Below are 25,704 nucleotides of genomic sequence, written 5' to 3'. Positions count from 1 at the left end.
TTCTTATAATGTCAATGAATTTTACATCATATACCAGGGAAAATATTTAACCATCCCCTTTTAATGCTTTACTTCTTTCATAGTATATTCCAAATGTTTTCCAGGGGTAAAGTATACAACTAGATTGTGAGACACAAGATGCTCTTTAAATTTTCTTAGTTTAAGAGAAAGGGATTCTGGAAATCTCCTGCTCTTACATATTCATTTAAAGACTTCGAAACAGGTTTTGAGAAATTTTTGAGAAAATTAAGATACAAATGCTTAACACTGTAACAGGGACTGGAAAAGAGACTATACTGCTCTCCTTACATCATGCTGCCTTATGTTCCAACTAAGAATAATAATAAGCTAGAAAATATTGTCCTCATTAGTAGACATTACATGCTCATGTAGCATATCTGGCATTCTAAGCCACATTCCAGGGCAATTATATGGACACAATGGTGGCTCCTGACTTAACCATTGAAAACATTTACCAATTGCAGCTCACAATTTGATGCATTTCTTTGTCTTTCCCAACAGTCGACTCTCATGTTATTATTTAATATTAGAAATGTTGACAACTAATTGACATTTGTCCCACAAGATGAACTGGCAGAGTATTGTTAAGTTAAACTCACTGTTCATATTTGGGTAGTTTCCCCAGGGAAAAAGCCAAGGCTACCCACTATGTCTATTATGCTGTCTCTCTTCAAATTTGTTTTGTAATGGTTGAGGATAGTTCAATTATTTGCTAAACCAGTGATAAAATAAAGATAACATTATTAATGCTAATGGTTATTTTTAAATATATTTATATCCTGAAGTTTTTCAAAGTGACATATACTGTCAATTTTCAAACTGCAGTCTTAGGGTTTTGCATTTGCCTTAGCAGTAATGATTAGAAGTGATTTGCCTTTTGTCAGGAAGAAACTATGTTGTAAATATTTGCAGAAGTCACCATTAACAATGAAGGCAAATCATCAGAAGTGCATTGTATTATTTAATTCCCCCATCTACTTTTACACATTCGTGATTCATGTAGCTCTTCTTTTCTTGCTGAGAAATTACATTTGACACATACTTTTATAGCATCATCCATATCTTTATTTTGACATCTATATTTATATGTTTTAAAGCATTATAATGTGTGTAAGAAACTGTCAATTAATGAAACAATTTTGTGAGGTACAATTCTAATACAGAAATCGACATTAATTTTTTAGAATTCCTGTTTGAATTTACTTACCAAAAGTTAATTTTCTGATTAGGCAATATTTTTTATATGTTAAGTTTGTGGAGTTGCATGAACACACTGTGAAAACATTTCAGTTTTAAACTTGTCCCTTCAATTAAGGGAAATAATTTTAAATAATAGTGCTATTGTGCGGGAGGAACAGGTTTTGCATAATTTTATCCCTCTTTTAGGAGACCTAAACTTTCACATTTTCTCCATGGGTACCTAGATGCTGTTAGTTCCTTCTTCAAGTTAGTTAAACCAAATGCATTTCAGAAGTACTGAAGAGGAAACGAAAATGGTTTTATCTCTGTAATGTAATAGTAGTCAAAATAATGATGGAAATTCATAAAAATATGACAATTTAACTCTTTAAACTAGAGAGTCTTAATTCTCGAGATAAATATAAGATTTTTTGTTGTGTAAAGATCACATCTTCTATGGCTAAATACATCATATTTTAATGCACTTATAATTTCTCATCTGTATATTCTAGAAAACGTCAGCAAAGATTTATTTTTACAAATGCTTAAAAGTTTGGCTAAGGCACATTACTTAAATTTAATATCTACACTTTATATTTGTCTAATCTAACTCACACAGAAACCATGTCAAGTAAAACATGCTCTCTCTAGATCTTAGTCTAGGAGTCACTTATGAATCTGTTTGAATCTATAAAATTTAATTAAAGTAATTCAGAAATATAATTGTAGTCAAGAGCTCAGAGCATAAATAAAACAATGCAATAAATATTTATTGGTGAAATTCAACCAGTTAAAAAATAATCTACATCTTCGTAATAGCAAAACTGTGGAAATTAAAAGGAAATAAATAAAAATGCTACACAGGACCTTTCTTTTCCTTTCTGTTCAAAAAGGTCCTTGTGGAAGACTGCAGATTTCTCTGGCCTATTAAAATAGATTCTTTATCATCACAAGATTACAAATAAATATTAAAAATACAAATTATGACTGTACTAAGAGTTTTATTGCTAGAAATTATCTTTATCATACCAATAAATAACTAATTAGATTTATTTACACAAAATGTCTAAAATTCCTGCTATGCTTAAAGAAATTACCTTGCTTTATCAATGACAAAATGTAGTATCAATAATTGTAAGTGTAAATGTAAATAATATATTTGCAAATCAGCCTACTTTTTTTACTGTACCACTTCATTCGGTATCACCAAGGGGTGAAATATTCATATAAGGTAATGTTCTAAGTATAGGAAGCCCTCTGGACACGTGACGCTTTGATTTTTGTTGATTGCTATTTTTGTTGTTCAGCAAACCACAGACTTACAGTCAACATATTGCCAGTAGGTAGGTAGCACACATATTAAATTACATTAGTCAATCTGCTTCCTGATGTTTACTATAGATGGTTTCCCGACACATTCTCTCAATCTGACTACAAAAGGGTCTGTCTTTCACAATTTCACTGCTCTGGGACTTTTTTTTTTTTTTTTTAGCACAAGCCTAGGTCCAATCTTTTGATTTTGATCAAGCTGCACAGGGAGGCAGGAGGACAGGATGAAAAAGAAAATTAACAGAAAAAGGAGGATTGTTTAATCCTTTAAAGGCAGTAGCAGGAGAAGTTTTGAAATGCTTTGAGTAATGGCAGGATCATTGTAATTAAACTATGGCTTTCCCAGGACAGCAGCTTTGAAAAGTTCAGAAATGACTTTGATGACATGTATGTTTTAGTTTTGATTTTTAAAGAAATCTCACCATTTTATATGACTCCCATCTGGAAGTAACAAGAACTTACTAAGTGAAAGCAATTGTGTACTTTGAATAAGAAAAAGTATATTTTCTTCAAACTTTTTACCTTTACATAGCTAAGATAGGAAATCCATGTACTGCCATTTTGTTTTGGCTTCAGTGATACAGAACATTGTGGATGTTTTTCAAACATCCTTCCTAATAAAAGGATTTTGACTTCAGCTTTATCTGTGTAAATTTCAAGTGCGAGCAGGTGCAGAGCATTTTAACCCACCTTTATTAGACTCTTCACCACATCTCACTTCCCCACATAAAGCCCATGGGAATGCAAACCCCTTATCTTTGCTATGGCTACATTGTAAACCCTGTATTGCACTCTACAAGCAGTATTTAATATTAACTATTGATTTACTCTAACATTGACTCTCTATCAGGTAAGGGACACATATCAAAGAGGGAAAATATACCCCAAGACTTAAAAACCTACTTTTTGGAAAAAGGAAAATATTTTCTCACAAGTAGTTTGCTCATACGGGCAATTTGTAAAGACCTTAAAGAACAATGTGCTTTAAATAAGTATGAATAATAATTATTTGAAACGTAGTCACCTCAGCCTTGTTCATAATAGGAGACAATAGTTTTAATGTCTAACAATGACTATAGGGTACTGGTTAAATAAATTACATCCATAATGTGGAATATTCTGTACCTTAAAATGACTTCCCTTTCTTCATATTCAATTCTCTCAAATGTTCATACCGTTCATTTTTTTCTAAATCCTTTCTCATAGACCTTTTAAATAAAGGACTGTTAAAAAGTCTTCTGAGACTTTTTAAAGCCACTTCCCAGTTACCTTTCCAGACACCATCCTATCTCAAATGGAAGTCATCATTTCCAAGCAGCCAAAATAATACTTCATTGTAAATTCTATCTGAGGACTGAGAATTTGCTAAACTGCTAACTTGGTTCTAAATATTTGAAATACAGCTGCCATTTTGTTTTGGCTTCAGTGAAACAGACCATTTTAAATGTCTTTCAAAGAGATGGCTTTGGAGAATCTTTAAGAACATGCTTATCTTAACATAGATAAGCAGGAAACTCCATATTTATCATATCTGTATATCAGTAAGAACTCAAATTTTTCTCTGCTATCAAATCATGAAAATTATTATTTGTTTGATGAACTACATTTAAGTGAAGGACAGGGTCTCAATACAAAAGTTGACAACTGATGCCTCTGGTTACTACCTGGAGATTCCCACTGATAATATTATGAGAGCATATCAAAGAACATTGGATAAATTTCTCAAAAGTAGCCTAAGTTCTCTCAAAATCATCATAATTAAGCTATGGCTTTCCCAGGACAGCAGCTTTGAAAAGTTCATAAATGACTCTGATTTGCCTTTGAGGAGATGTTTTCAAATAAAAACAAAAACAAAAACTTTGGCATTGATAAAAATAAACATTGTCAGATTTGTTGTGATGACATAAGTCTAGAAATGTTATTAATAAAGCACATTACCAGATTGATGTTAGAAACAGCTGTTTATTAAACTATTCTTTGGAATGACCAAAGTAGATATTTCCTTTTAACATGTAAATATTTTTCTAGAACTGTACACCCACCACTAAATGCATGAATTGCCTTACAGTATCAAAAAGATTAAAAAGTTTTGCTGAAAGCAAGGAATAATTTGGGAGTCATAAAGAAAATTCTAAAAGAGTCCTGTTTCTGTAAAAATAAAAAATATATAAATTTGCTAATTGTGCTTCTATTGTCATTGTTTTAAGTATTTAATAATAAAGGATTCTGATTGTACTCATTTATTCTTTCAATATTCATGCACTGAGCCTCAGTGACCACCATTGTTATAGACACCATAAATTCAAAGGTATACCATGAGATATTCAACATAAATAGACTGATAAATATCTTCAAGTTTAAAAAAAATGGAATATCAGCAGTGAAATCGTGGAGGTAAATTATAAAGTCAACATGGGAATATGACAAACCTATTCAATCTATTTGTGAGAAATCAATGTCAGAGATAGAAAAACTTTGTTCCGGGCTTCAATATACATATTACTGTTGTAAAGAATTCAGAATTGATTCATTTGTTAAAATATTTCTAGAAAACTAATGTTATGAGTTATGTTCAGATAAAACCAGAAAGAATCTATTTCAGAGAAAGACTTTTCAAATATTTTTTCTTATCCTTAAAAATTAAAAGAGGATGTGTAGTCATTGTTTTTTTAATTGTATTATTTAATTAAATTTAGTTTTGCTTTAAAATCGACACAGAGCTTTTGATGTGAAAAACTAATACAATGCAAGGAAGATTCAATTACTGGTTTTGGGATGAAAGTTTATGTTTTCTGCAAGTTTTAATTTTGAAAGCCATCAAATATAAAAGATGCCAGGATTACTGACAAGTTTATTTTTGTCACCTTGATTTCTCAAGAGAAATTGATCTGCAAATCAAAGCTCCACATTTAGGTTTGTTTCATTCATATTTGTAGCTCATTTTTGAAGGTATCCGAGGTCCTGGAATAGAAGGTGACATTGCTATTGATGATGTATCAATTGCAGAAGGAGAATGTGCAAAACAAGACCTAGCAACTAAGAGTAAGTATCTTTGCTTGAGATTGGTTTGTTGTAACGTTAAAGTAACATTACTATTAAATTAACATTTAATTTAATTAATTTTAAAAACGGAGTTATTTTTAGTTGGTTTATTTAGAAATTTCTTATATCTAATACCCTAAAGTTTGTTCAGTTATTTTTAAAGTATTAAATTCAATTGTAGACATATTTGGCCTAAGATAAAATAGAAGTGAGATTTTGATTTAGATCTACGTAAGGCAAGTACACTTTGATTTTTAATTAAGATTTTAAAACACTTTGATATTATTTGTTTTAGAAGATTTAAAAACTTGTATTAAAATATTTGATGAACCTATATACATAGCACATATTTACAATGTAAATTGTATTAGTCAATCTTCATACTGCTATAAAGAACTGCCCAACACTGGGTAATTTATAAAAGAAAGAGATTTAATTGACTCACAGTTCAGCAAGGCTGGGAGGCCTAAGGAAACGCACAATCATGGCGGAAGGTGAAGGGGAAGCAGAGTACCTTCTTCACAAGGCAGCAAGGAGAATTGCTGAGAGAAGGGGGAAATGCCCCTTATAAAATCATCAGATCGGCCGGGCGCGGTGGCTCACGCCTGTAATCCCAGCACTTTGGGAGGCCGAGGCGAGTGGATCACAAGGTCAGGAGATCAAGACCATCCTGGCTAAGACGGTGAAACCCCGTCTCTATTTAAAAATACAAAGAAAAAATATTAGCCGGGCATGTAGTCCCTGTAGTCCCAGCTACTCGGGAGGCCGAGGCAGGAGATTGGCGTGAACGCGGGAGGCGGAGCTTGCAGTGAGCCAAGATCATGCCACTGCACTCCAGCCTGGGCGACAGAGCAAGGGTCCGTCTCAAAAACATAATAATAATAATAATAATAATAAATCATCAGATCTAGTGAAAACTCACTTTCATGAGAACAGCATAGGGGAAGCGCCCCCATGATTCGGTTACCTCCACCTGGTCTCTCACTTGAAACATGGGGATTATGCGGTTTATATTTCAAGATGAGATTTGTGTGAGGACACAAAGCCTTACCATGTCAGCATAGATGCTTTTATTCGTCCAGTTTGTGAATATAGTGAATATATTTCCTGATTTAGCCAATTTTTTTTTTTGAGACGGAGTTTTGCTCTTCTTGCCAACAGTGCAATCTCTGCTCACTGCAATCTCCGCCTCCCGGGTTCAAGTGATTCTCTTGCCTCAGCCTCCTGAGTAGCTGGGATTACAGACTCGCGGCACCACACCCCGCTAATTTTTTGTATTTTTAGTAGAGACGCGGTTTCACCATGTTGGCCAGGCTGGTCTCGAACTCCCGACCTCAGGTGGTCCACCTGCCTCGGCCTCCCAAACTGCTGGGATTACAGGCGTGAGCCACTGTGCCTGGCCTTTTGCCAGTCATTTTAACAGATTCAGCATTGTAAAGAGCCTAAATACATATATTAAGTAATGAAGTAGACCTAATATTTATGCTCTAATCTCCTATCTGCACCACAAGCTTGTTTAATAATTTGATTTTCACTTTATACCCTTTTTTGAATATTATGGTTTAATGATTAATTTTATTTTTTTGTCACAGGTCCATTTTATAATAGAAGAGATATAAATAAAACATGATGAATAATGCACAAAGATTTAGAATTATGTATTTAGCTGCTTCTTAAAATCCTCATCTCCATATTTCACATTCGAAGCTATGAAATCTAAAATCATTCCTGTTAAAAATGACTGCAATTGAAGGATTATCTTAGACTCATCTGGAATCTTTTATTTTGTGGTCATATATGGAGAAAGTAATCAAACTAAATTTACACAAATTACTCATCAATTATTTAGCACATACAAAAGCATGAAAATCTATGTTGTATAAATCTAGAGCAAATCAGAGTCTTTGGTAATTTTCTATATTTAGTGAGAAACTATACCAGTCTAGATGTTGAAAGTTGAATGTATACAATTGTCCACTGATTACTCATATGAACTGAATTGACTCAATTCTTAAGTATTGTCAAAAGACAAAAACTAAGATTTTTATATAACAATGAGCCATTTTGCTCATTGTTATATAAAATGAAAATATATTAAAAAGTCATAAACTTAGTATTTCAAATAACATATTTAGTAAAAATGTATCCTTGTGTCTGTCTAGTTCTGCTTTAGAAAACCAGTAGCTATACTCTAAAGAACAGTTTTTCTAATGCACAGGAAAACATGTATTCTCCTCAAAGGAGAATAGGATTTCTTTTGAATTTCATACTATGACTGAGTGGCAGTAACATTTTATTAATTGAAGGCAGTTACAACTATATACAGAAATTTTACATTTTCATAATGTAAGCACAACTATTATAAATAAATTCAATAAATTGAATTAAACTTTTCAAAGGAAGAAAGCAAAGGAAATTATTTACTCCCTAGTGCAGAAAGAAAGCATAACTGATAAAACTAGCCACAATAAATGCCTGTGAAAGCCCATAGGGACTTCATTACTGTACAAGTTCTATTACAATATAACATTTTTATAATTAGTTTTTTTCTCTTAAACTAGCAAATCCAAGAAATGTGTGGCAGTTTTAAATATGAAAATACCCCCTATATGTATTGGGTGTATTTATATTTAAACTCTATAAATTAGGGGAAATAAATAATCTTAATTGAACACAAATAATCTATTTGGCATCAGAAAGTTTTCTGTTACATTTGTGTCATTTAATTACCATTTATTAAGTTCATTTTATGACTAGCATTTGATTGATTGATGATTATTAAATGAGTATTATATTCTAAGTACAGACCAGCCTGAAGGCTGAAAGCCTCTTCCTGATTCCTCAGGCTGCCAATTCTTTCCAGGCAATAAATGGAACTATGGTCCATACCATGCAGATATAAGATTGTATGTCTCAATTTTCAAACTCAATTCTCCCCTAGATACAAGCCACTTTGCAACTTTAGCTAGGTTAATGAATTATACCTGTGTTATCCCTCCACGGTAAGGCATGCATTCTAAGAGGCATCAACTGGACACTAGGTTTTAACAGAAATCCCAATTACAGTAGGACTTTCCAGGCCGATTGGTGGAAGGGATTTTTTAGTTTGAATGGACTTCATCATGCCTCTAAAAGTTAAAATAAAGAGAAAATGATTTGTATAATTTATAGATAATGGACTGATCTAAACATGGATCATCTACTAGTTGCAATGGTTAATTTCTGTACACATAACCATCCCTTTCTAGTTTTCATTAAGATAGATTTTCTTTCAGTCTTCAAGCTTATCCACTTCAGGAAGCTTGAAAAAAAATCTACTTTTTGAAGTATTCTGATAATTTTCTCCATGTTCCTGCTTTCCTGTGGCTAGCAGAACTCTTAAGATTGAGCTCAACCACAAACCTATGTGAATATGTTATGAACAAGTTTTCATAGCATATTATATCAATTCAAAATCTGTAAATCTTTTTATCAAGTGCCTTACCATATATTCATTTTCCTTTTCACTTCCCTTAGCAATGAAGCTGATAAATAAAACAAAATAAAAATAAATATTTTCCAGAAATATTTTCCATATACTTGTTTTATTATTCACCAAGGTTGTGTTAGTAGCTATGTGGAATGCTTATTGTTCTTCTTTTTTTGTTTGCATTTATTTTCCTTATCTTTAGATTCCGTTGATGGTGCTGTTGGGATTTTGGTTCATATATGGCTTTTTCCCGTTATCGTCCTCATCTCTATCTTAAGTCCTCGAAGGTGACCTTATCCTGGCAGAGGCTATAAAAGATTCACCAGGCACTGGCATGAAGAAAGAGTCTTTGTAAATGGACGTTGAACAAACAAACTACCAAAGATTCCTCCACTGACTACTGACTCAAAAATAAAATAATAAAAACAAATTTTTTTAAGCACTGGGGATAAAAAGACATCATGGAAGTATAACTTATTCCAAACTAAACATAAAAGATAATCTTGACCTGAGTAGAGAAGAGACCTTCAGGTGCTTTTGTGGCTAAAAAGATTACAGCGTCATCTGGTTGAACTCTGGAAAAAAAAAAAAAATGAAAAAAGAAAAAAAAAAGAGCTATAGAAATCCTTGTCAAAGCACAAAGTCATGGCTGGTTTTGTTTCAAATGAATAGTTTGCTTGTTACCATGGAAACCTAATGGCCTGCCAACAAAAACCTCACTGTAAACAGGGTACGTGAAGAGCTGGCATTTATTTTCCTTTCGAGAAGGTTTTCATAGAGAATTAAATAAATGTAGGCCCTTTTACCTTTGGCTGTTACCCTTCCTTGAAAATAACCCGAACTCAGAATTATTTAAAGCATTCATGTTTCTCCCCACCTTATCCCCATCCCACCTTTATTATTATTATTTTTCTCCCATGGCTAAGCTAGATAACTGTATGCTGTCTCTTTTTGCATGCACTACTATCCGGGATGGTAAACCTGGGCTTACATATTACACAGGCTTATCGGAGTTTGCTTGCGGCCACTTGAACACCCAAACTACGTCATCTGTTCCAATGAAGAAACCAAACCACCATCTTTTATAAATTGCCATGGAAACCAAGTGCCTTCAATGAAACAAGCCTGAATAATTTTCAACTCAGAAGCTTGCACTGCTAAGAGTGGTTTGTGTAAAACTATTTTATAAACAAACTACAGAGCCTAAATGTGCAAATTACAGGCAAGACAACAAAGCCGCTTCTGAAGAAGAAAGGACCGAAGCTGCTGCGTAAGCCCATGCAGACAAGATATTTGTTGTTTAACCTCCTAGACAGCCATGGCCTTTCGGCTTATTGTCCATTAGAAAATCACTTCCATTGAGACCAGACATGGAGCAACACTTTTTTTCTTCCAGGTTATTAAATGGGTCAACCAGAGCAAAAGGTTATTAAGAATACTTAGTGCAGAAGGTGGTAAAACACAAAAGTGATTTTTTTACTCTAACCTCCATTTGAAATGAAATTGGCCCTAGCTTTAGAGGGAACAAGAAAATGTTTGGGATTGCAGTGCATACTAACTCTACAGTGGAACTGGGCCTGAAAAATCTGGCTTTATTCTAAACTCTGAGGGTAATATGCCTCTGCCCTTTAGTCAGACTCTGTGCAAATTGTGAAATATTATTTTATTATTTTACCAAGATTATAAAAACACTTTTACAAAAAAACAAAAACCTGTAAAAATGATTTTGAGCTACCTGAGGACAAATCGTATCTTTAACCAGCCAGTTTTCCAATGCATTGTAAATTTCACTTAAACCTGTTGGTTATGAAAATTTGAAGATCCTTTTCCTTAAATTATCTCAGCTTTTAACTTCATTTAAAAAGACTTTTGTCTAAGAAGAATATTATTATTATATGTTCTTTCAACACCCCAGGATTAAAAAAACTGATTATGCAAGTAATTGGAATATAAGCATTAAATTATAACATTTGCAAATATTAATATAAAAGCACAACAAAATGTAGTGGAAAATGACAAAGCTTGATTTTTTAAAACAATTCTGTAGAAATGTTTGTGCAAATTCAGTAATTCAACTTAAAATATAATTTTACAGCTATGTTCAATAAAGCCTCTTTCCAGGTAAGGTATGACAAGCAGTATGTGTGTTTGTTGAGCAATGTTCACTTATCACTAAAATGAAATTAGTTATACAATTTATTGGTTACCATGGGATAAATCTTCAGTGCTCCACATACGTTAACGTCTGCAGAAAGAAATTTTAATAGGAACTCCCTGAGGCACTCCCCTATATTGTAATACATGCAGAAAGCAGTTAAACCTTTGAAGGTAAAATATGAAACATATATGAACCTGGAATTTAATGTGTATTTTCAGTCAGTTCAAAAGGGGACCAGTTTGAATATTTAGGTAGTGATGGAATTGATCTGAACCAAGTCCTTTAAATTAAACATAATAAACAAATGAGTTTCATAACTTATTTGAATGAATTAGACATCTTAAAATTTTTTCAGAGTTTCACAGTAACCCATATACTTTATCAGACCAAAGAGATTCAAGTACACACTATCTGGGGCATTTCTTTTACGTTTTACAAAATTTCTCTTCACCTTGACTTCCATTTTGTGGCAACTAGCCCCTTTTCTCCACTATCTCTTATCAGTAGATCACCCTTTTTAATTGATTTTCAGCACTCTCATTCCTGATAATAGCAATGAAAATGTTTTAGATCTAAAAGGAGACTCTTAACTCATTGCCTCTCCCTCACTTGATCTTTAAGTTGATTTCAGTGAGGCTTTTGCAAAAAAATAAAAAATAAAAAAGACTATATTCAGAATATTTGAATATACATGTGTTCTTTTCAGGTAAACAATCAAATGTCCTATTATCCTAAGTAATCCTGCACAAAGAAGTAACTGTAAGAAAAAGTTTCAATCCTACTACTAGGCATTTATAAAATACTAAAATCTTTCCTAACCTCTCAAACAGTAAGAATACACAATGCTTCAGAAGTTGATGAGAACTGGCTGGTACCACAAATTAATTTTGATTAAATTTTTTAAAAATTGCAGATGAATGTGAAGAACAAAGGGGCAATCAGAAGAAGTGCAAAGCAATCCAACTTATTGAGATGGTAATAAAATGTATATCTCAAGTGGGTTCTGGATCATTCACGTAAACCAACAAACAATTTGAATCAACGTTTTTCACTACAGATCATATGTTCAGTTGCTTTAATTGAAAGTAAATGGATAAAATGCAGAAATTTTAAAAGATTGGGATAAGTGAAATGTAAATTTTGTTAAGTAACCTCTTCTTTAATATTAGTAAAAATAATGAAACTTTTAAAACACTCATTTAGCAACTGCCTTCCTTTTCCTAATATTTTTTGTATTTATTATGAACTGGACTCACCAACATATTTTTCTTTTTCCATTTTGATAACATATTTAAAGTGTAATTGATGCCAATATTTTTTGTTCTTTTATAGAGAGGCACCAGGCAATGGAGTTTTTAATGTTGTGGAAGAAAGAATATACCATGTAATCTCTTATTGCCAGTAATTGATCCCAATTAATTTGGAGTATTATTCTATTTCATGAGTTCAAGAATGCTTGTCTCTCTACATGTTAACATCTCTGCAATTGGGCCTATTTTAATTGCAATTGGCAGCATTTCTTTGTAGTGATATATAAAATGCATCATAGATATAATGAAATTCACTAAAGTCACTAACATTGCCAGAAGTGCCAAACAATGCCTAATATTACTACTTTTCAACAAGCCCTAAACTGAGAAGAAAACACCCAACCATATTTGTAAGATTTACATCAAATGCTCATTGACTATGCAGTATTTAAAAATAATGCAATTTTTATTTTGTCCATTTTAAAAATCTGAGTCCTCTCTTAAGTACATTATATACATACCCAGGTACACTCTTTTTTTTTTTTCTTTTTCCTGCTACGTGTTTTTTAATTCCACCACAAATCACAATATGCTATATATCCCTGTTTAAAATGTTTCCTCCTTCCGTGTTATTCACAGTACTTTGTCACAAGTTTGGCCTGCCATTAACTTTTCTTTAAGAGATTTGAAAGATGCATGGTACACCACAATGTCATGCAATAAGCTAAACTAAAGGTATTTTATTTCACACATATCACAGAATTGACTTCGGCATGGCAATGAATTATGATAATTATAATATTGAGAATTACAACCCAGCTAGTCAGTTACATCATGTAATAGAGTAAAAGCAATTCAATTCTTTTGTATTTTAAAATATGATGAAATACAAATTACAATTGTATTAACTTTTCACCAAACATGCATTTTTATTTTAAAAACTTTATAATAAACATATATGTCAATAAAATGTGTAACTTGAAGAACAATTAATTCATTTAGTTATGTAATTAAGACTGTATGAACCTGGCTGTGGTGTTTTACATGATCGATTTTTCTTTGCTCTGATTAGTGATTTGAAAGATGATGATGGAATAATCTGATTTTTATAGATTGATTTCCAAGTATTCTTGTGAATGCGTATTATTTACCACAAAACTTTTTTTTTTTAATGTGCCTTTCAAAGATCAGGGCCAATCAATAGACATTTAAACTGGAAAATCTTTACCCCAAATTAATTTGCTTCTTGGTTGATGACTACTTTTTACTAATTGTTTCATCTGTGTCTCACCAAAGCAGAAGGTACACTCTTCTTGCAACTGGGTAGTTGATGTCAATGAGGAGTTATTGCATTTTCTGTGAAAACAATAAAATCATAGGGTTCAATCCCAAGCTATTTCATTTCCTACAATGTTCCCTTTGTGGCTAATCAGTTTATTAGTTTTCTTAGCACTTATTTTTAAAAAGCAATGTCTGGCATTTTCCACTTCTATGTAGGAGAAAAGCTACCACAGAATGATCGGAACTTTTTTCAAATCTAATATAAAATGTTCTTTGCCGAATATCCACAATATTTATCAGTAAACATGTGTGTTGTTATTACATAGAAAAAGAAAGACTAAAGACTTGAAATCTGTATGTGAACTATGTCAGTTCTGAATCAATCCATATGTTCATGTCTGCTTAGAAAAAGAAGCGAGGCTTAGAAAGGGAGAAATATTCCATATATTTGTATATGGATGACTTTATTAATATATTAATTTAAAGCTTAATAAATTATGAATGGTGATATCACTACCCTGAACCTACATTGAATATATTGAAATTAGGGAACTGGAATTCAAAATGTTGAGTAGGGCAGAGGTTAAACTCTGGGTAGAAACTGAAATAGTTTTCTCGAGGAAATATTTACAACTGATTGAATTTAATTTCAATTGTACTAATTTTCCATGAGTTGAGCTAAAGTGTATTCTTATTTTTCAATAAAACAATGGGAAATTCTATAAAATAGGGATTAGCTTGTTAGTTTCAGTTCGTTTTTGTATGGCTCTTAATCGTCCTGGGTTTCCAGGATATCATTTTTATTTCTTGAGTCTTATCAATATATTTAAATGTGTAAGTTTAATCAAATATACATTGTGTTAAATTTATATTGAATATTAGTTTCATTTGAAATCTCAAAGTTTAGTTTTAATTTCATTCCTTTTGGTATTTTCTTCCTGCTAAATAGTTTCAGATAGCTGTATGTTATTTTCCCTTGGATTTTTTTTCAATAAATGAAATTATGTTAAATACTCTATTACTGTTTTGGGGAAATTTCTGCTCTCAATAGCACTTAAGTTAGAAACAAAAAGATATTTAGAAAAGCAATTATGTTTGCAATTTAAGATGAAAATGCCATCATTTCTTTCACTATTGAAAAGCTTTTATAGACTCAACACTGCAGTGAGCACAATTAGCCCATTAAGATATGTGTGGATTTTTACATCCTTTCTAAGGGATTATTTATAAGATTGTGTTAAACAAACAGGCACTAAAATCTTCCTGAATTAATGTGATTTAAGAATTATAACTCAGTTTAGTAACTCTGGGCTTCTGTATGATATGTGAAATAATTGCGGTTTAATGGTGCTAATGTTATTCAGGAAGATAGTTTTAATCACATATTTCATGGGGACACTAGGCTAAATGTGAGTTTTCTGGGAGAAACAAATAATATTGCTTGACAGTGATTGAATGAACCAAAGTATAAAGGGAATTCTAAAAATTAAGTTGCTTATCATTGTTTCCCTACTGACATTTTAGCTTAATTTTATCTTTATTTTTGGTATTATATATCTAAATAAACCTAAGAAATTTTGGAAATGCAGCTAAAATTAACATTAACAGACTCATTAACAGTGTTCAAAAATCAGCCCCCCAGCTGCCTTCTAACTATATTTAATTGCTGTTTATTTTTCACTGTATTTTTTAATTGCTATTTTATTTTATTTTTTAATTCTATGTTTAATTGCTGTTTATTTTTCATTTCATTGATGTTTATTTTTCATTTTATTTTATTTTCCTTCTAACTATGTTTAATTGCTGTTTATTTTTCATATGCTATTTTAGTTGAATTAAGGATCTTACCTATATTTGTATTTCCGGTAGTCTTTAGTTGTCTACATACTTGCTTCCCAAATGAAACTGTAACCTCTTCCATCGCAAGGATGTGTCATTCACATCTTCAGTAGTCTTTATTGAACCTAGGTAAATTGTAAGTCACGGTTCTATGGAGACTACTGAATTAATGATTATCGAAATAATTTATGATTTAGAGCCATATTTAGACCAGAACTTACTCAGTTAGCCTAGAAATGAGCAGCAACTTCATCTTTCACTAATAAAATCAATGTAATTTCATAGAAGAGATCTCCTATATATTGAGAAAAAATGAGAAGCCAACTGAAGAAACAGTTTAACCATTTGCAACATAATTTTCTAGCACTTCTTAGTTTTACAGAAAACAATTGTATTTCTTAATAAAAGAGCAAATGTTAATGTTTCTGCAAAGAAAATCATTATATGTTTAAACTAAGGAAAATTAGACAAATTCTGTATATTTTGTGTTAGATATCATAATTATGCATGAAAATAATACTAGGGAATCTCTATAACTAAAATGTATTAAATATAGAATATTATGCTTCATTTTACATCAGTAGGATCATATAAGCTCCAGCTAAATTCAAAATCTTAGCTCCTTTCTAGAGTTTGCTGCAGTATATATTTCTTGGAATCTAAACTTGAAGTGTAGTATACTCAGACATGCAAATATTTTTCAGAGTTGTATGATAATTTGAAATGTAAAACAAAATTTTAAAATTCAGACTATTTTAGGTAATAGTTCATGTAGCAGAAACTAGATTCTTACGAATGGAACAAAATAATAAGAAACAAATTAATTTTCAAAATTGGGAACAGTGTTGAGTAGAGAGGACTGTTAATTTTTATTATTTTAACTTGTTTCTGCTTTGAATTACATTGTTTAATTTTCAAAACTAACACAATTTAACAGGCCGATGAGTCCAAAATATAAGGATGGTATGGTGCTAATATATGGCAGCCAAATAATAATTATTAAGTAAATGAAAAATAAGTACTACAATGTCTGTTGTAAATTTTTAATGAAAGAAACATAGATCTTTCTTTTTTCAGATTTTGGTAATATCTTGTACAAGACTGAGATTTTGAATGTATCCAAAAGGCTTTTTCCAATGCAGTCATATCTGGGGGTGCTGGAAGGGTACCCATTCTGAATTAGTCCCCCCACTCTAGAATATGATGCAATTATTCTGCAGTTTGCCATTCAGTTATCCATTCCTTCATCCTTAGTGCTACTTTTTTCCATTTAGTATTCCTTTAAACTACAAATACTTTCATAAGAGAAAGATATTAGTCCCTAATAATATGGGGTACATTTTATCCGATCAAAATCTTCCCAATAACTAGAATAATAGGCTGAGATAACTTACCAGAACGGACTATGAAAAAGAAGGAGAAGCATGCTAAAAGAAGATGTATAGGACTTGAAAGACTACATTCATTTCATAATTTTCCTGAGAATAGGTTCAGCTTGCATGCGCAATACAGAAAATGTAGATAGAATGAGAAGAATGTCCAACTGTCAGATATATGCAGTGGATCAAAGAACAGAATTGCAGAGTTTATAGAGCAGAATCATAGACAATGAAGTCACATAGATGGGGACAATATGAATAGATATGGATAATGTAGTTTAAAATGAAATTAGTTAAATGAGTGCTCACATCAGTACAAGAGAGACAAAAGGAAAATTTTGTAATCAAATTCATTTGGTAGAGACATAAAATCTAGAAAGTGAAAATAAAGTGTTCAAATCAAGTAAGTTTGAAAAGGAGTTGCAATAAACACATTTGCAAATATTTTACCTCATGTTCTTCTTGCTTTCTCCTCTTTCCTTTTCAGTGACTATTTACATCTTGGCTTCTCTGTCCACTTTCTCTTTCCTGTGTTATGTGAAGTCACATAATGTAGGTTAGTTTACAGTAAATTTTACTTTAAGACATATTTCAACAAGCAAATTCCTGTCTCAGAGTGCTTCTGCTCACACTTTTACTCTAGCACTTTCTCATTAAGTAATTTTAATCAACTTATTTAATGTTCCTACAACTCAGTTTTTTTCTCCTGTAAAATAGGGATAATAGCTACAGTAATAATATGGTATTTTACAGGATTCATGGGAGGCTCAAACGAGATAATCTGTGAAAAGCACTTAAATAATTTCCTAGAGTATAGCAAGCATTAAAGAGCACTCTTTACTGATATGCTTCCTATTATTAGAGAAAGAAAAAGAAGAATGTTGAAAATCATGATGTCTGTTACAATGCACATGTGCCAAGTTTGGAAATGAGCATCAAGTTATTTCTACTTTCTCTAATAATATTACTTCAAGCCCATGCTTATGCTTACATTCATACACACACAGCATTTACATAATGATTTATCATTTTCAAAGTGTTCTCAAACTCATTATTTTATCTGTTCATGGGTTAGTGACTTACATGTAGTATATGTGATTCTACATATGTTAGAAGACTTACGATTTTTTTCCCACAACCCTGACTCTTACGGCATGTAGAAGGGCACCCTTTCACATGTGACCCAGGAGCAAAAAAAAATATATATATATATATATATATATATATATATATATATATATATATAGTGCTTAATAAGCAGTGTCCCTTGTATTTTAATACCCAGTGAACCTGCATACATTAACAAATCTAAACCAACATTATTTTACGTAGCATGAAGAAGAAAAAAAAACCTGTTTTTATTGTGATTACAAGAACCACCAGTTTTAACAGTCAGTCCTATTTCAGAGATGTTAAAGTGTTTTTAAAAATTAAACATTAACTGGCCAGGCATGGTGGCTCACGCCTGTAATCCTAGCTCTTGTGTAATCCTAGCTCTTTGGGAGGTCGAGATGGGTGGATCACCTGAGGTCAGGAGTTCGAGACCAGCCTGGCCAACATGGTGAAACCCCATCTCTACTAAAAATATGAAAATTGGCTTGATGTGGTGGCAGGCGCCTGTAGTCCCAGCTACTCTCAGGAGGCTGAGGCAGGAGAATCGCTTGAACCCAGGAGGCGGAGGTTGCAGTAAGCTGAGATTGTTCCATTGCACTCCAGCCTGGGCAACAGAGCAAAAACTCCTTCTCAAAAAAAATAAATAAATAAAAATAAAACATTAAAATTGATAAAATATGGCATCATTTATAATTATTCCAGCTATTCCGTTTGAATCTCATAGGAAACCTGCTTTGTGTATTAGAATGCAGCCAGATTGGGAATTTAATGTTAATCAAAACCTCCTAGGATGGTTATTGACAATTGAGATTCCAAGGTTTTGGCACCAGAGGTTTACAGTCAATAGAGATGAGGGAAGGGAGAGGGCCTAGGTTTTAAACAAGCTGCTTAAATAATTCTGGTGTATATGATCAAAAAATCAGAATTTGGTAAACATTGGTGTAGTGGAAAGAATGTACGTTCAAATCGTGATTTTACCATTAGTAGCTGTGTGACCTTATGTAGATGGTTTAAATTCTCTGTTCCTTAGTGTCCCTTGGACACACCATAGAGCAGTCTGGAGCCAGACTGCCTGGATTCTTCCTATACAATTTCCCTCCATTCCTTCATGTGTAAAAGGAGGTAGTATATTGCCTAATTTATGAGCTAATATATGTAAAACACTTAGAACATTACTGGTAAATAAGAAGTGCTACGTAAGTGTTTACTCACCTGTAAAAAAAAGGCGCAGCAATAATAATACCCATCTCATGATGCCATGATGATTAAATGAGGTAATGCATATCAGGTATAATATTTAGCAAAGAAACCATTTTGGATTTTTTTTTTCAAAATAATGGCTTAATGCAGTAATCTGTCTTCTAAATAATTTTAAATTTTTTTCATGAATAACCCTTTTTTTAACCTTGTTTTATCTTGAGGATAGACAAGGAAGAATTTTCCACAATATTTTAATGATGCAAATATTTTAATATTGTTATGTAACTGACATAAATTATATTAGCCCTCAAATGAAGTAAGTTCTCTGGTATTACTTTCTAATATAAATGACTTTTGAATAATCATGCTTATTTTAGAATGTAAACAATTAGAAAAATTAGACATTTATTAGTGAATAAGCACAAGTTTGGCATTCTTCAAAAGTTAATCATTAATATTTATATATGTACATATATTCTAGACAGAAATGTTGCTAATTTGTAAAAATTTAACCTTTTATTTTGACATAGATTTACATGCAGTTGTAAGAGATAACACAAAGGTTTCATATACACTTTACCTGTTTTCCCCCGATGATAACTTTTAAGACTGTAGTACAATATCACAAACACATCGACATGGATACAATCCACTAATCTTGTTCCCCAGTTTTATTTGTGCTTGCGTGTAAGTGTGTATTTAATTCTGTGTATTTTAAACACATCTGTAGGTTCATGTATCCATCACCACAGTCAATACACAACAGTTCAATCACCACGAGGATCGCTCTAGTGTTGCCTTTTGACAATACATCTCCCTTCGGCCAGCTAATTCTACACCACTGGCAACAATTAATCTGTTCTCCATTTCTACAGTTTTGTCAATTCAAGAATGTTACATAAATGGTATTATACGCTACATAAATATTGGGGAGTTGCTTTTTTCAGCCTAATTTCTTGGAGATTTATCCAAGTTGTGGTATGTATCAATAGATTGTGCCTTTTTATTGCTGAGTAATATTGTGTAGTATGCACGTACTACATTTTGTGTAACCATTTATCCATTGAAGGACATCTGGATTGTTTCCAGTGCAGGGCTATTATAAATAAAGCTGCTACAAACATTAATGTACACATTTTCCTGTGAACTTAGATTTCCATTACTCTGAGATAAATGTCCAGGAGTATAATGGCATGCAACATAGTAGTTGCATGTTTAGTTGTATAAGAAACTGCCAAATTGCTTTCCAGAGTGAGTATATCATTTTGCATTTCTGCCAACAATGTTTGAGTGATCAAATTTCTGTACATTCTCACCAACATATGTTATTGTCACTGTTTTGTTTTTGTTTTAACTATTCTGATAGGTGTATAGTGATATCTCGTTGCGGTTTTAGTTTGCATTTTCTTAAAGGCTAATAAAGTGGAACATCTTTTCATTTGCCATCTGAATATCCTCTTCTGTGAAATGTCTAACCATGTCCTTTGCTTGTTTTATAATTGCATTTTTAAATGGTTTAGTTTTGAGAGCTCTTTTTATATTCAACATCAAAGTCATTTGCCAGATGTGTGGTGTTCAAATATTTTCTCCCTGCCTGCACCTTGTCTTATCATCCTTTTCACATGGTATTTTGCAGAGAAAAAGTTTTTAGTTTTGATAAGGTCCAATTTATTTATTTTTCCTTTATGGATTGTGCTTTTTTGATGTAAAGTCTAAGGATGCTTTGTCTAGGCTTAACTACTAAATATTTTCTTGCCATTGTAATTTTCAAATCAACGTTGCCCTTAAAATAGAAAATAAAACGAATTTTTAGACTTGTATTATGTTAGGTACATTTATTTTAACTCAAAGTACTGGCTTTTTTCATAGCAATGATGAAATATGTAAAATTATCAAATAAATGTGGCTAAAAGTTAGATATTTTAAATATTAAATCTAAATTTAGAAGGTAACATTTAAAGTTAATTATATATTATCTGACATTCCATAGAAACATTCATTTAAGAAGAAGAAAGTTGCCTCTCTTTATCCCAAAACATACCCACAGATTACAACCTTGAATTTTTTGTATTACCCTTTAATATCACTAATAGGAATTATATCATGTAAAAAATCAGTCATACAAATAATTATGTATAAGGATATTGTGGTAGTTCATAATGTTGAAAGAAATGGAAACGATCTAATTGCCCATCAGAAAGGGAGCATGACATAAAGCATTTGTGCTCTTATATCTACTCCAGCTTTAATAGCACAGTGCATCCTGAGGACAGCTGATTGCATGTGAGATTTTTTCAGGAACTAGGACCTATCCATGATTGTAATTCAAAAGTGTCAGACATTTAACACCACCACAACCACTCTCCTGTTTCCCCACCCTGCACCAGCAGCCTTGGATCAACTCCTCAGCTTTCCATCCCTGAGGGAGAATAGCTCTGAGGAGCCTGTTTTATAGACACCCAGAGTTCTCCAGTGAGACCGAGTTTATTACTCACCATGGTCTCTGGATCAAGAGCAATCCTTTATTGGTTGTCTTAACTTCCCTTTCTCATTTCCTCACATCTCAGAATTTACTGGCATCACCATCCAGATAAAACACTGCATTGAAACCCTTGTCTCAAACACTACTTATGAAAGAACTGAAAAATGATTTATTTGTAGAAGAGAGAAGCAAGAATCTGTTTAAGAAAATGGGCTCAAACTTAACATAGGATATATGTATTAACATATAAATATGTCCACTATATGTTGTTAGGCTAAAAAAATACATAAAGTTATATGTCATCTGATATATTTATAAAAACATGTATACCCTAAACTGCTAGGATTCTTCCTGTCTGGTAGATATAATGAAGCAGTTTCATTTTTTATTCATTTTCTATTTTCTTTCTGGGTACTTTTTTTTTTTACATTGAACATATGTTAATTTCGTTGTTTTAAAAAAAAGAAGGAGGAAAACACCTGATGAGAGAAAAGGAAGAAAATGGTTTAGTGCAAGGAAAAGTTTTCTTTGGGGTTTTTATTTTTCAAAAGTGGATCTTTTCTAGATTTGGCCTAGAAAATAAAGCTTTAGGCATTCTACAAGGGAAGTATAATACAGTAAGGAGAACCACGTCTGCCCAGTGAAGTCCTAGGGATGTGCTGGGATGCTGAAAAGAGGATAATTATCAAAGGCAAATATTACTTAATGGTGCACATTGGCAGAGGAAATCAAGTAGGTTGAAGAGTCAAAATATGCTCTACTTGGTGAAGATACTTAATTCAAAGTTTAGGCTGGGAATATTAGTTGGAAGAAAAGAAAAAATCTTGATTGTGAGTTCATGAAAACTATAATATATGTATTAATGATGGGTAACAATGATGAGCTTAAATGCCAGAAGAAACATGCAGAATTTCTGTGTTGGAATATAATGGACATGTGCTTTAAGACTATTTTCCCACTTTTATCCCTTCTTTCCAGTACACTAATTATTTGTTGATCTCAGTTATAGCCTCTCAACTGTATTTATTTGTTCTGGAAAATAGTGCACTGCATATGAAAGTAATCGCCATCACAGTGAATGCATTCCTTTTCATCTGTCTGGCCTGGCTAGCTCTGTTGATTTGGGCATGTGGTAATGAGGCCAGTGCTGTAGACTCAAACCCCATCCTAATTAGCTGTACATGGAGAGATGAACTCCATGGACAAACCTGCTACTCTCAACCAAACATCAGACCAATGCTTATTATCAGTCAGAAACGGGACTAAGATTGTGCAGCTAAATTGACGGTTTTCATTACCTTTATTGAATAAAAATGTTAAAACTTTGTTTTTCACTGGTGTATTAATACCCTATGCTTCTCCAGTATTCCTCTTGTCTGGAATGGCAGCAACAGTCACTAAAATTTAAGCCAGAAAACTGGGAATCAACCTTGATACCTCCACATTCTTCACTCCCTCTATTCAATCAGTCACCACACCTATTTGTTTTGCCTCCTGAATATATTTCAAATCTATCTTGTCATGTCTAATGTCCCTACCCCAGACTAGGTTACCATGTACTCTTGCTAGGATACTGCAATAACTTCTTCTTGTAGACCTTTACATCCAATCCTGCTGTCTCTAGTCATTCTCTATGTTATAGCTTATGTGATTGTCCTAAAATGCAAGTACTATACACATTCTCCTTCTTGCAGCCTTTTAAAATATCCCAGTTGCTCACCAAATAAGGACAGAATTCCTTAAAATAGGACATAAAGCCTGCATGACCTGGTTTCTTCTCACCAATCCAGCCTTACAGCTCCTGTTTGATGGGCACTGGTACTCCCCAAGACATATCATATTTCATAATGTATCATCAGATTTAAATAAAGAAATGAATGATTATCCTACCACCTTCACTCACATTGCTTCAGAACTTTTTTTTTCATTTCCCCAGTGCCATCTCCATACTCAGGGTTGTGTCTGCTTTTGTTTTGTCTCTTAATGCTCTAAGCCCCTCTTCCTTTGTCCAGTTCATTCCTGGTCTCAGCTTATACATACAATCCTCTGAAAATCCTTTCTTTATCATTTAGGCCAAATAGGTTTTCTCTATTATATTTACCCTTTTCCTTAGAACATTCCTCAACAGTTTAATTGAATATTTGTGTGTTTTATTATTGTCAGTTAATTACTAGCCTATTACACTGTAAGCTCTAGGAAGCCAGGGGAAATATGCTTGTTTTGGTTACCTTTAAAAAAAATTCATAGGAGGGTCTCAAATATTTGCTAAATGACAATGAATGACTATATTTCCCCTCTATTGATCCCTTAGAAGCCAAGTCAAAAGATTTCCCCGAAGATTCATTCTCTTCAGTCATTTTGTATTGTTCATCACACTTTTTAATTTTGAAATTAAAATGTGTTGGTGTTACTGTGTTTGCTGGTTTTTCCTAATTGTTTTGAGTACTATCTATTGCTTCACATACCACCTATTTCTTCTTTCATCTTTAACTGTAGTTGTTTTCCATAGGTCTATGTTCATCCCACCCATTATAAGAACTACATCTCAATGGATGATATCAAACTGACTTCAATCTCCCAGACTATATTTTCTTATATAGATTCAAAATGTATGATGAATCATACACTCTACAGTCTAAATCAGAAATCAGTTTCCTCTTCATCACTAAAAAACATTTTTTCTCCTGAATTATGATATTCTTCTGAATTCTCTATCTTGGTTAATTTGGTCACCATTATGCTCCCATTTTTCTAGTCAACTATGTTCAAATATATTCAAAACCCATAGAATCATCTTTGCCTCCATGTGTTGTATCCAAAACTTAATCAGTATTGCTTCCTTATTCTGTCATCTCTAAGCCTTTTAAAATTTCATTCTGCTTTCAAAGAAATTCAGACAGAACCTGTCTTGACATTGTAATACATACTAACTCATGTCATTACCCTTGTACCCGAGATTCATCATCATAACCATGTCAAATTTGTCTTCCTAAAGATAATTGTACTCCTTTACAAGAATGTGGAGCCTCAAATATTTTGGTACCCTGCTCAGGGATCCTTAGTATCTACCTATTTTATGCTGACAAAGGTACAAAATCCTAAGTGTGTACCCAAATATTTTTTAAAATGTTTATAATATATCTTGCCAGATTACTATGCATTGCAATTTTACTGAAAAGCATACTCTCTCTAGAACGTATTCACACTTTCTAAATTCTTTAAGCTTTACCTTACTATTCCACTTGACTTAAGTGACTTCTAGCTTATGATCTTGAGGTAGGAGTCCTACTCATTCTTGAACATTCGTGTCAAGTGCTACTTTTTATTCTGATAACCTTCTTGGACTCCATAACACCTTTTGGCACCCCTTTTATGGATATTTTGCTTTATATCATAACTATTAGGTCCTTGTCTTACTTCCTTAATGGAGACTGTAAGCTCCTTAAGAGCAGGTATTATTCCTTGTTAGTTTTATGTTCCCAGTCATGCAATTTCAAAGATTGGCATATACCAATATGCCAATATTTGTTGAATTAAACTAAATATGTAGGAAACCAAACTAATAAAAATGTATATATATAGAAAAAAATTCAAGAAATCATTAAAATTTGTACATCAGAATGTATAGAATAAAGACTTTATTATTCCTGCTGTATCATTTGTTTTATTATAAGATTTAATATTATTAACGCCTATAGGATTTAATTGTCTTCAAATTATCTAATAAAACCTTAATGTGATATTCCCAAATGTTCTGTGAGATAGTCAGAATAAATAATAGAATATTCATTCTAAAGATCCGTAAACTGGAGTACAGAGATTTTATAACAGACCTACTAAGACTTCATAACATAACACACCTAGAACTAAAACCAGGGTCTTTTAACATTCATCACCATAATACACTGTCTCATAATCCCAGTAATATTTGTTTGCAAATATAAAGTGAATTAATGTATTAA

General features: G+C 32.4%; 1 protein-coding gene across 5 annotated transcripts in view; it reads left to right on the top strand.

Annotated features, from left to right (window-relative positions):
- MDGA2 (MAM domain containing glycosylphosphatidylinositol anchor 2) overlaps positions 1-25,395 on the top strand; it is an 847,276-nt gene extending 821,881 nt beyond the window's left edge. For 3 of the 5 annotated variants that reach the window (XM_034937505.3, XM_003831750.6, XM_055097557.1), the window contains 2 exons: positions 5,466-5,571; positions 9,243-9,845. In XM_034937505.3, the coding sequence (XP_034793396.1) occupies positions 5,466-5,571; positions 9,243-9,331 (195 nt within the window). In that variant the 3' untranslated portion in view covers positions 9,332-9,845. Of the gene's footprint in view, positions 1-5,465; positions 5,572-9,242; positions 9,846-10,042; positions 11,170-12,111 lie in introns of those variants that run through there. The other 2 variants (XR_004666173.3, XR_004666172.3) reach the window with 2 other exon arrangements.
- Positions 25,396-25,704: the final 309 nt, after the last annotated feature.

Source organism: Pan paniscus, chromosome 15 (assembly GCF_029289425.2).
Source record: "Pan paniscus chromosome 15, NHGRI_mPanPan1-v2.0_pri, whole genome shotgun sequence".
NCBI lineage: Eukaryota > Metazoa > Chordata > Mammalia > Primates > Hominidae > Pan > Pan paniscus.
This window is presented reverse-complemented; position numbering and strand designations above follow the sequence as displayed.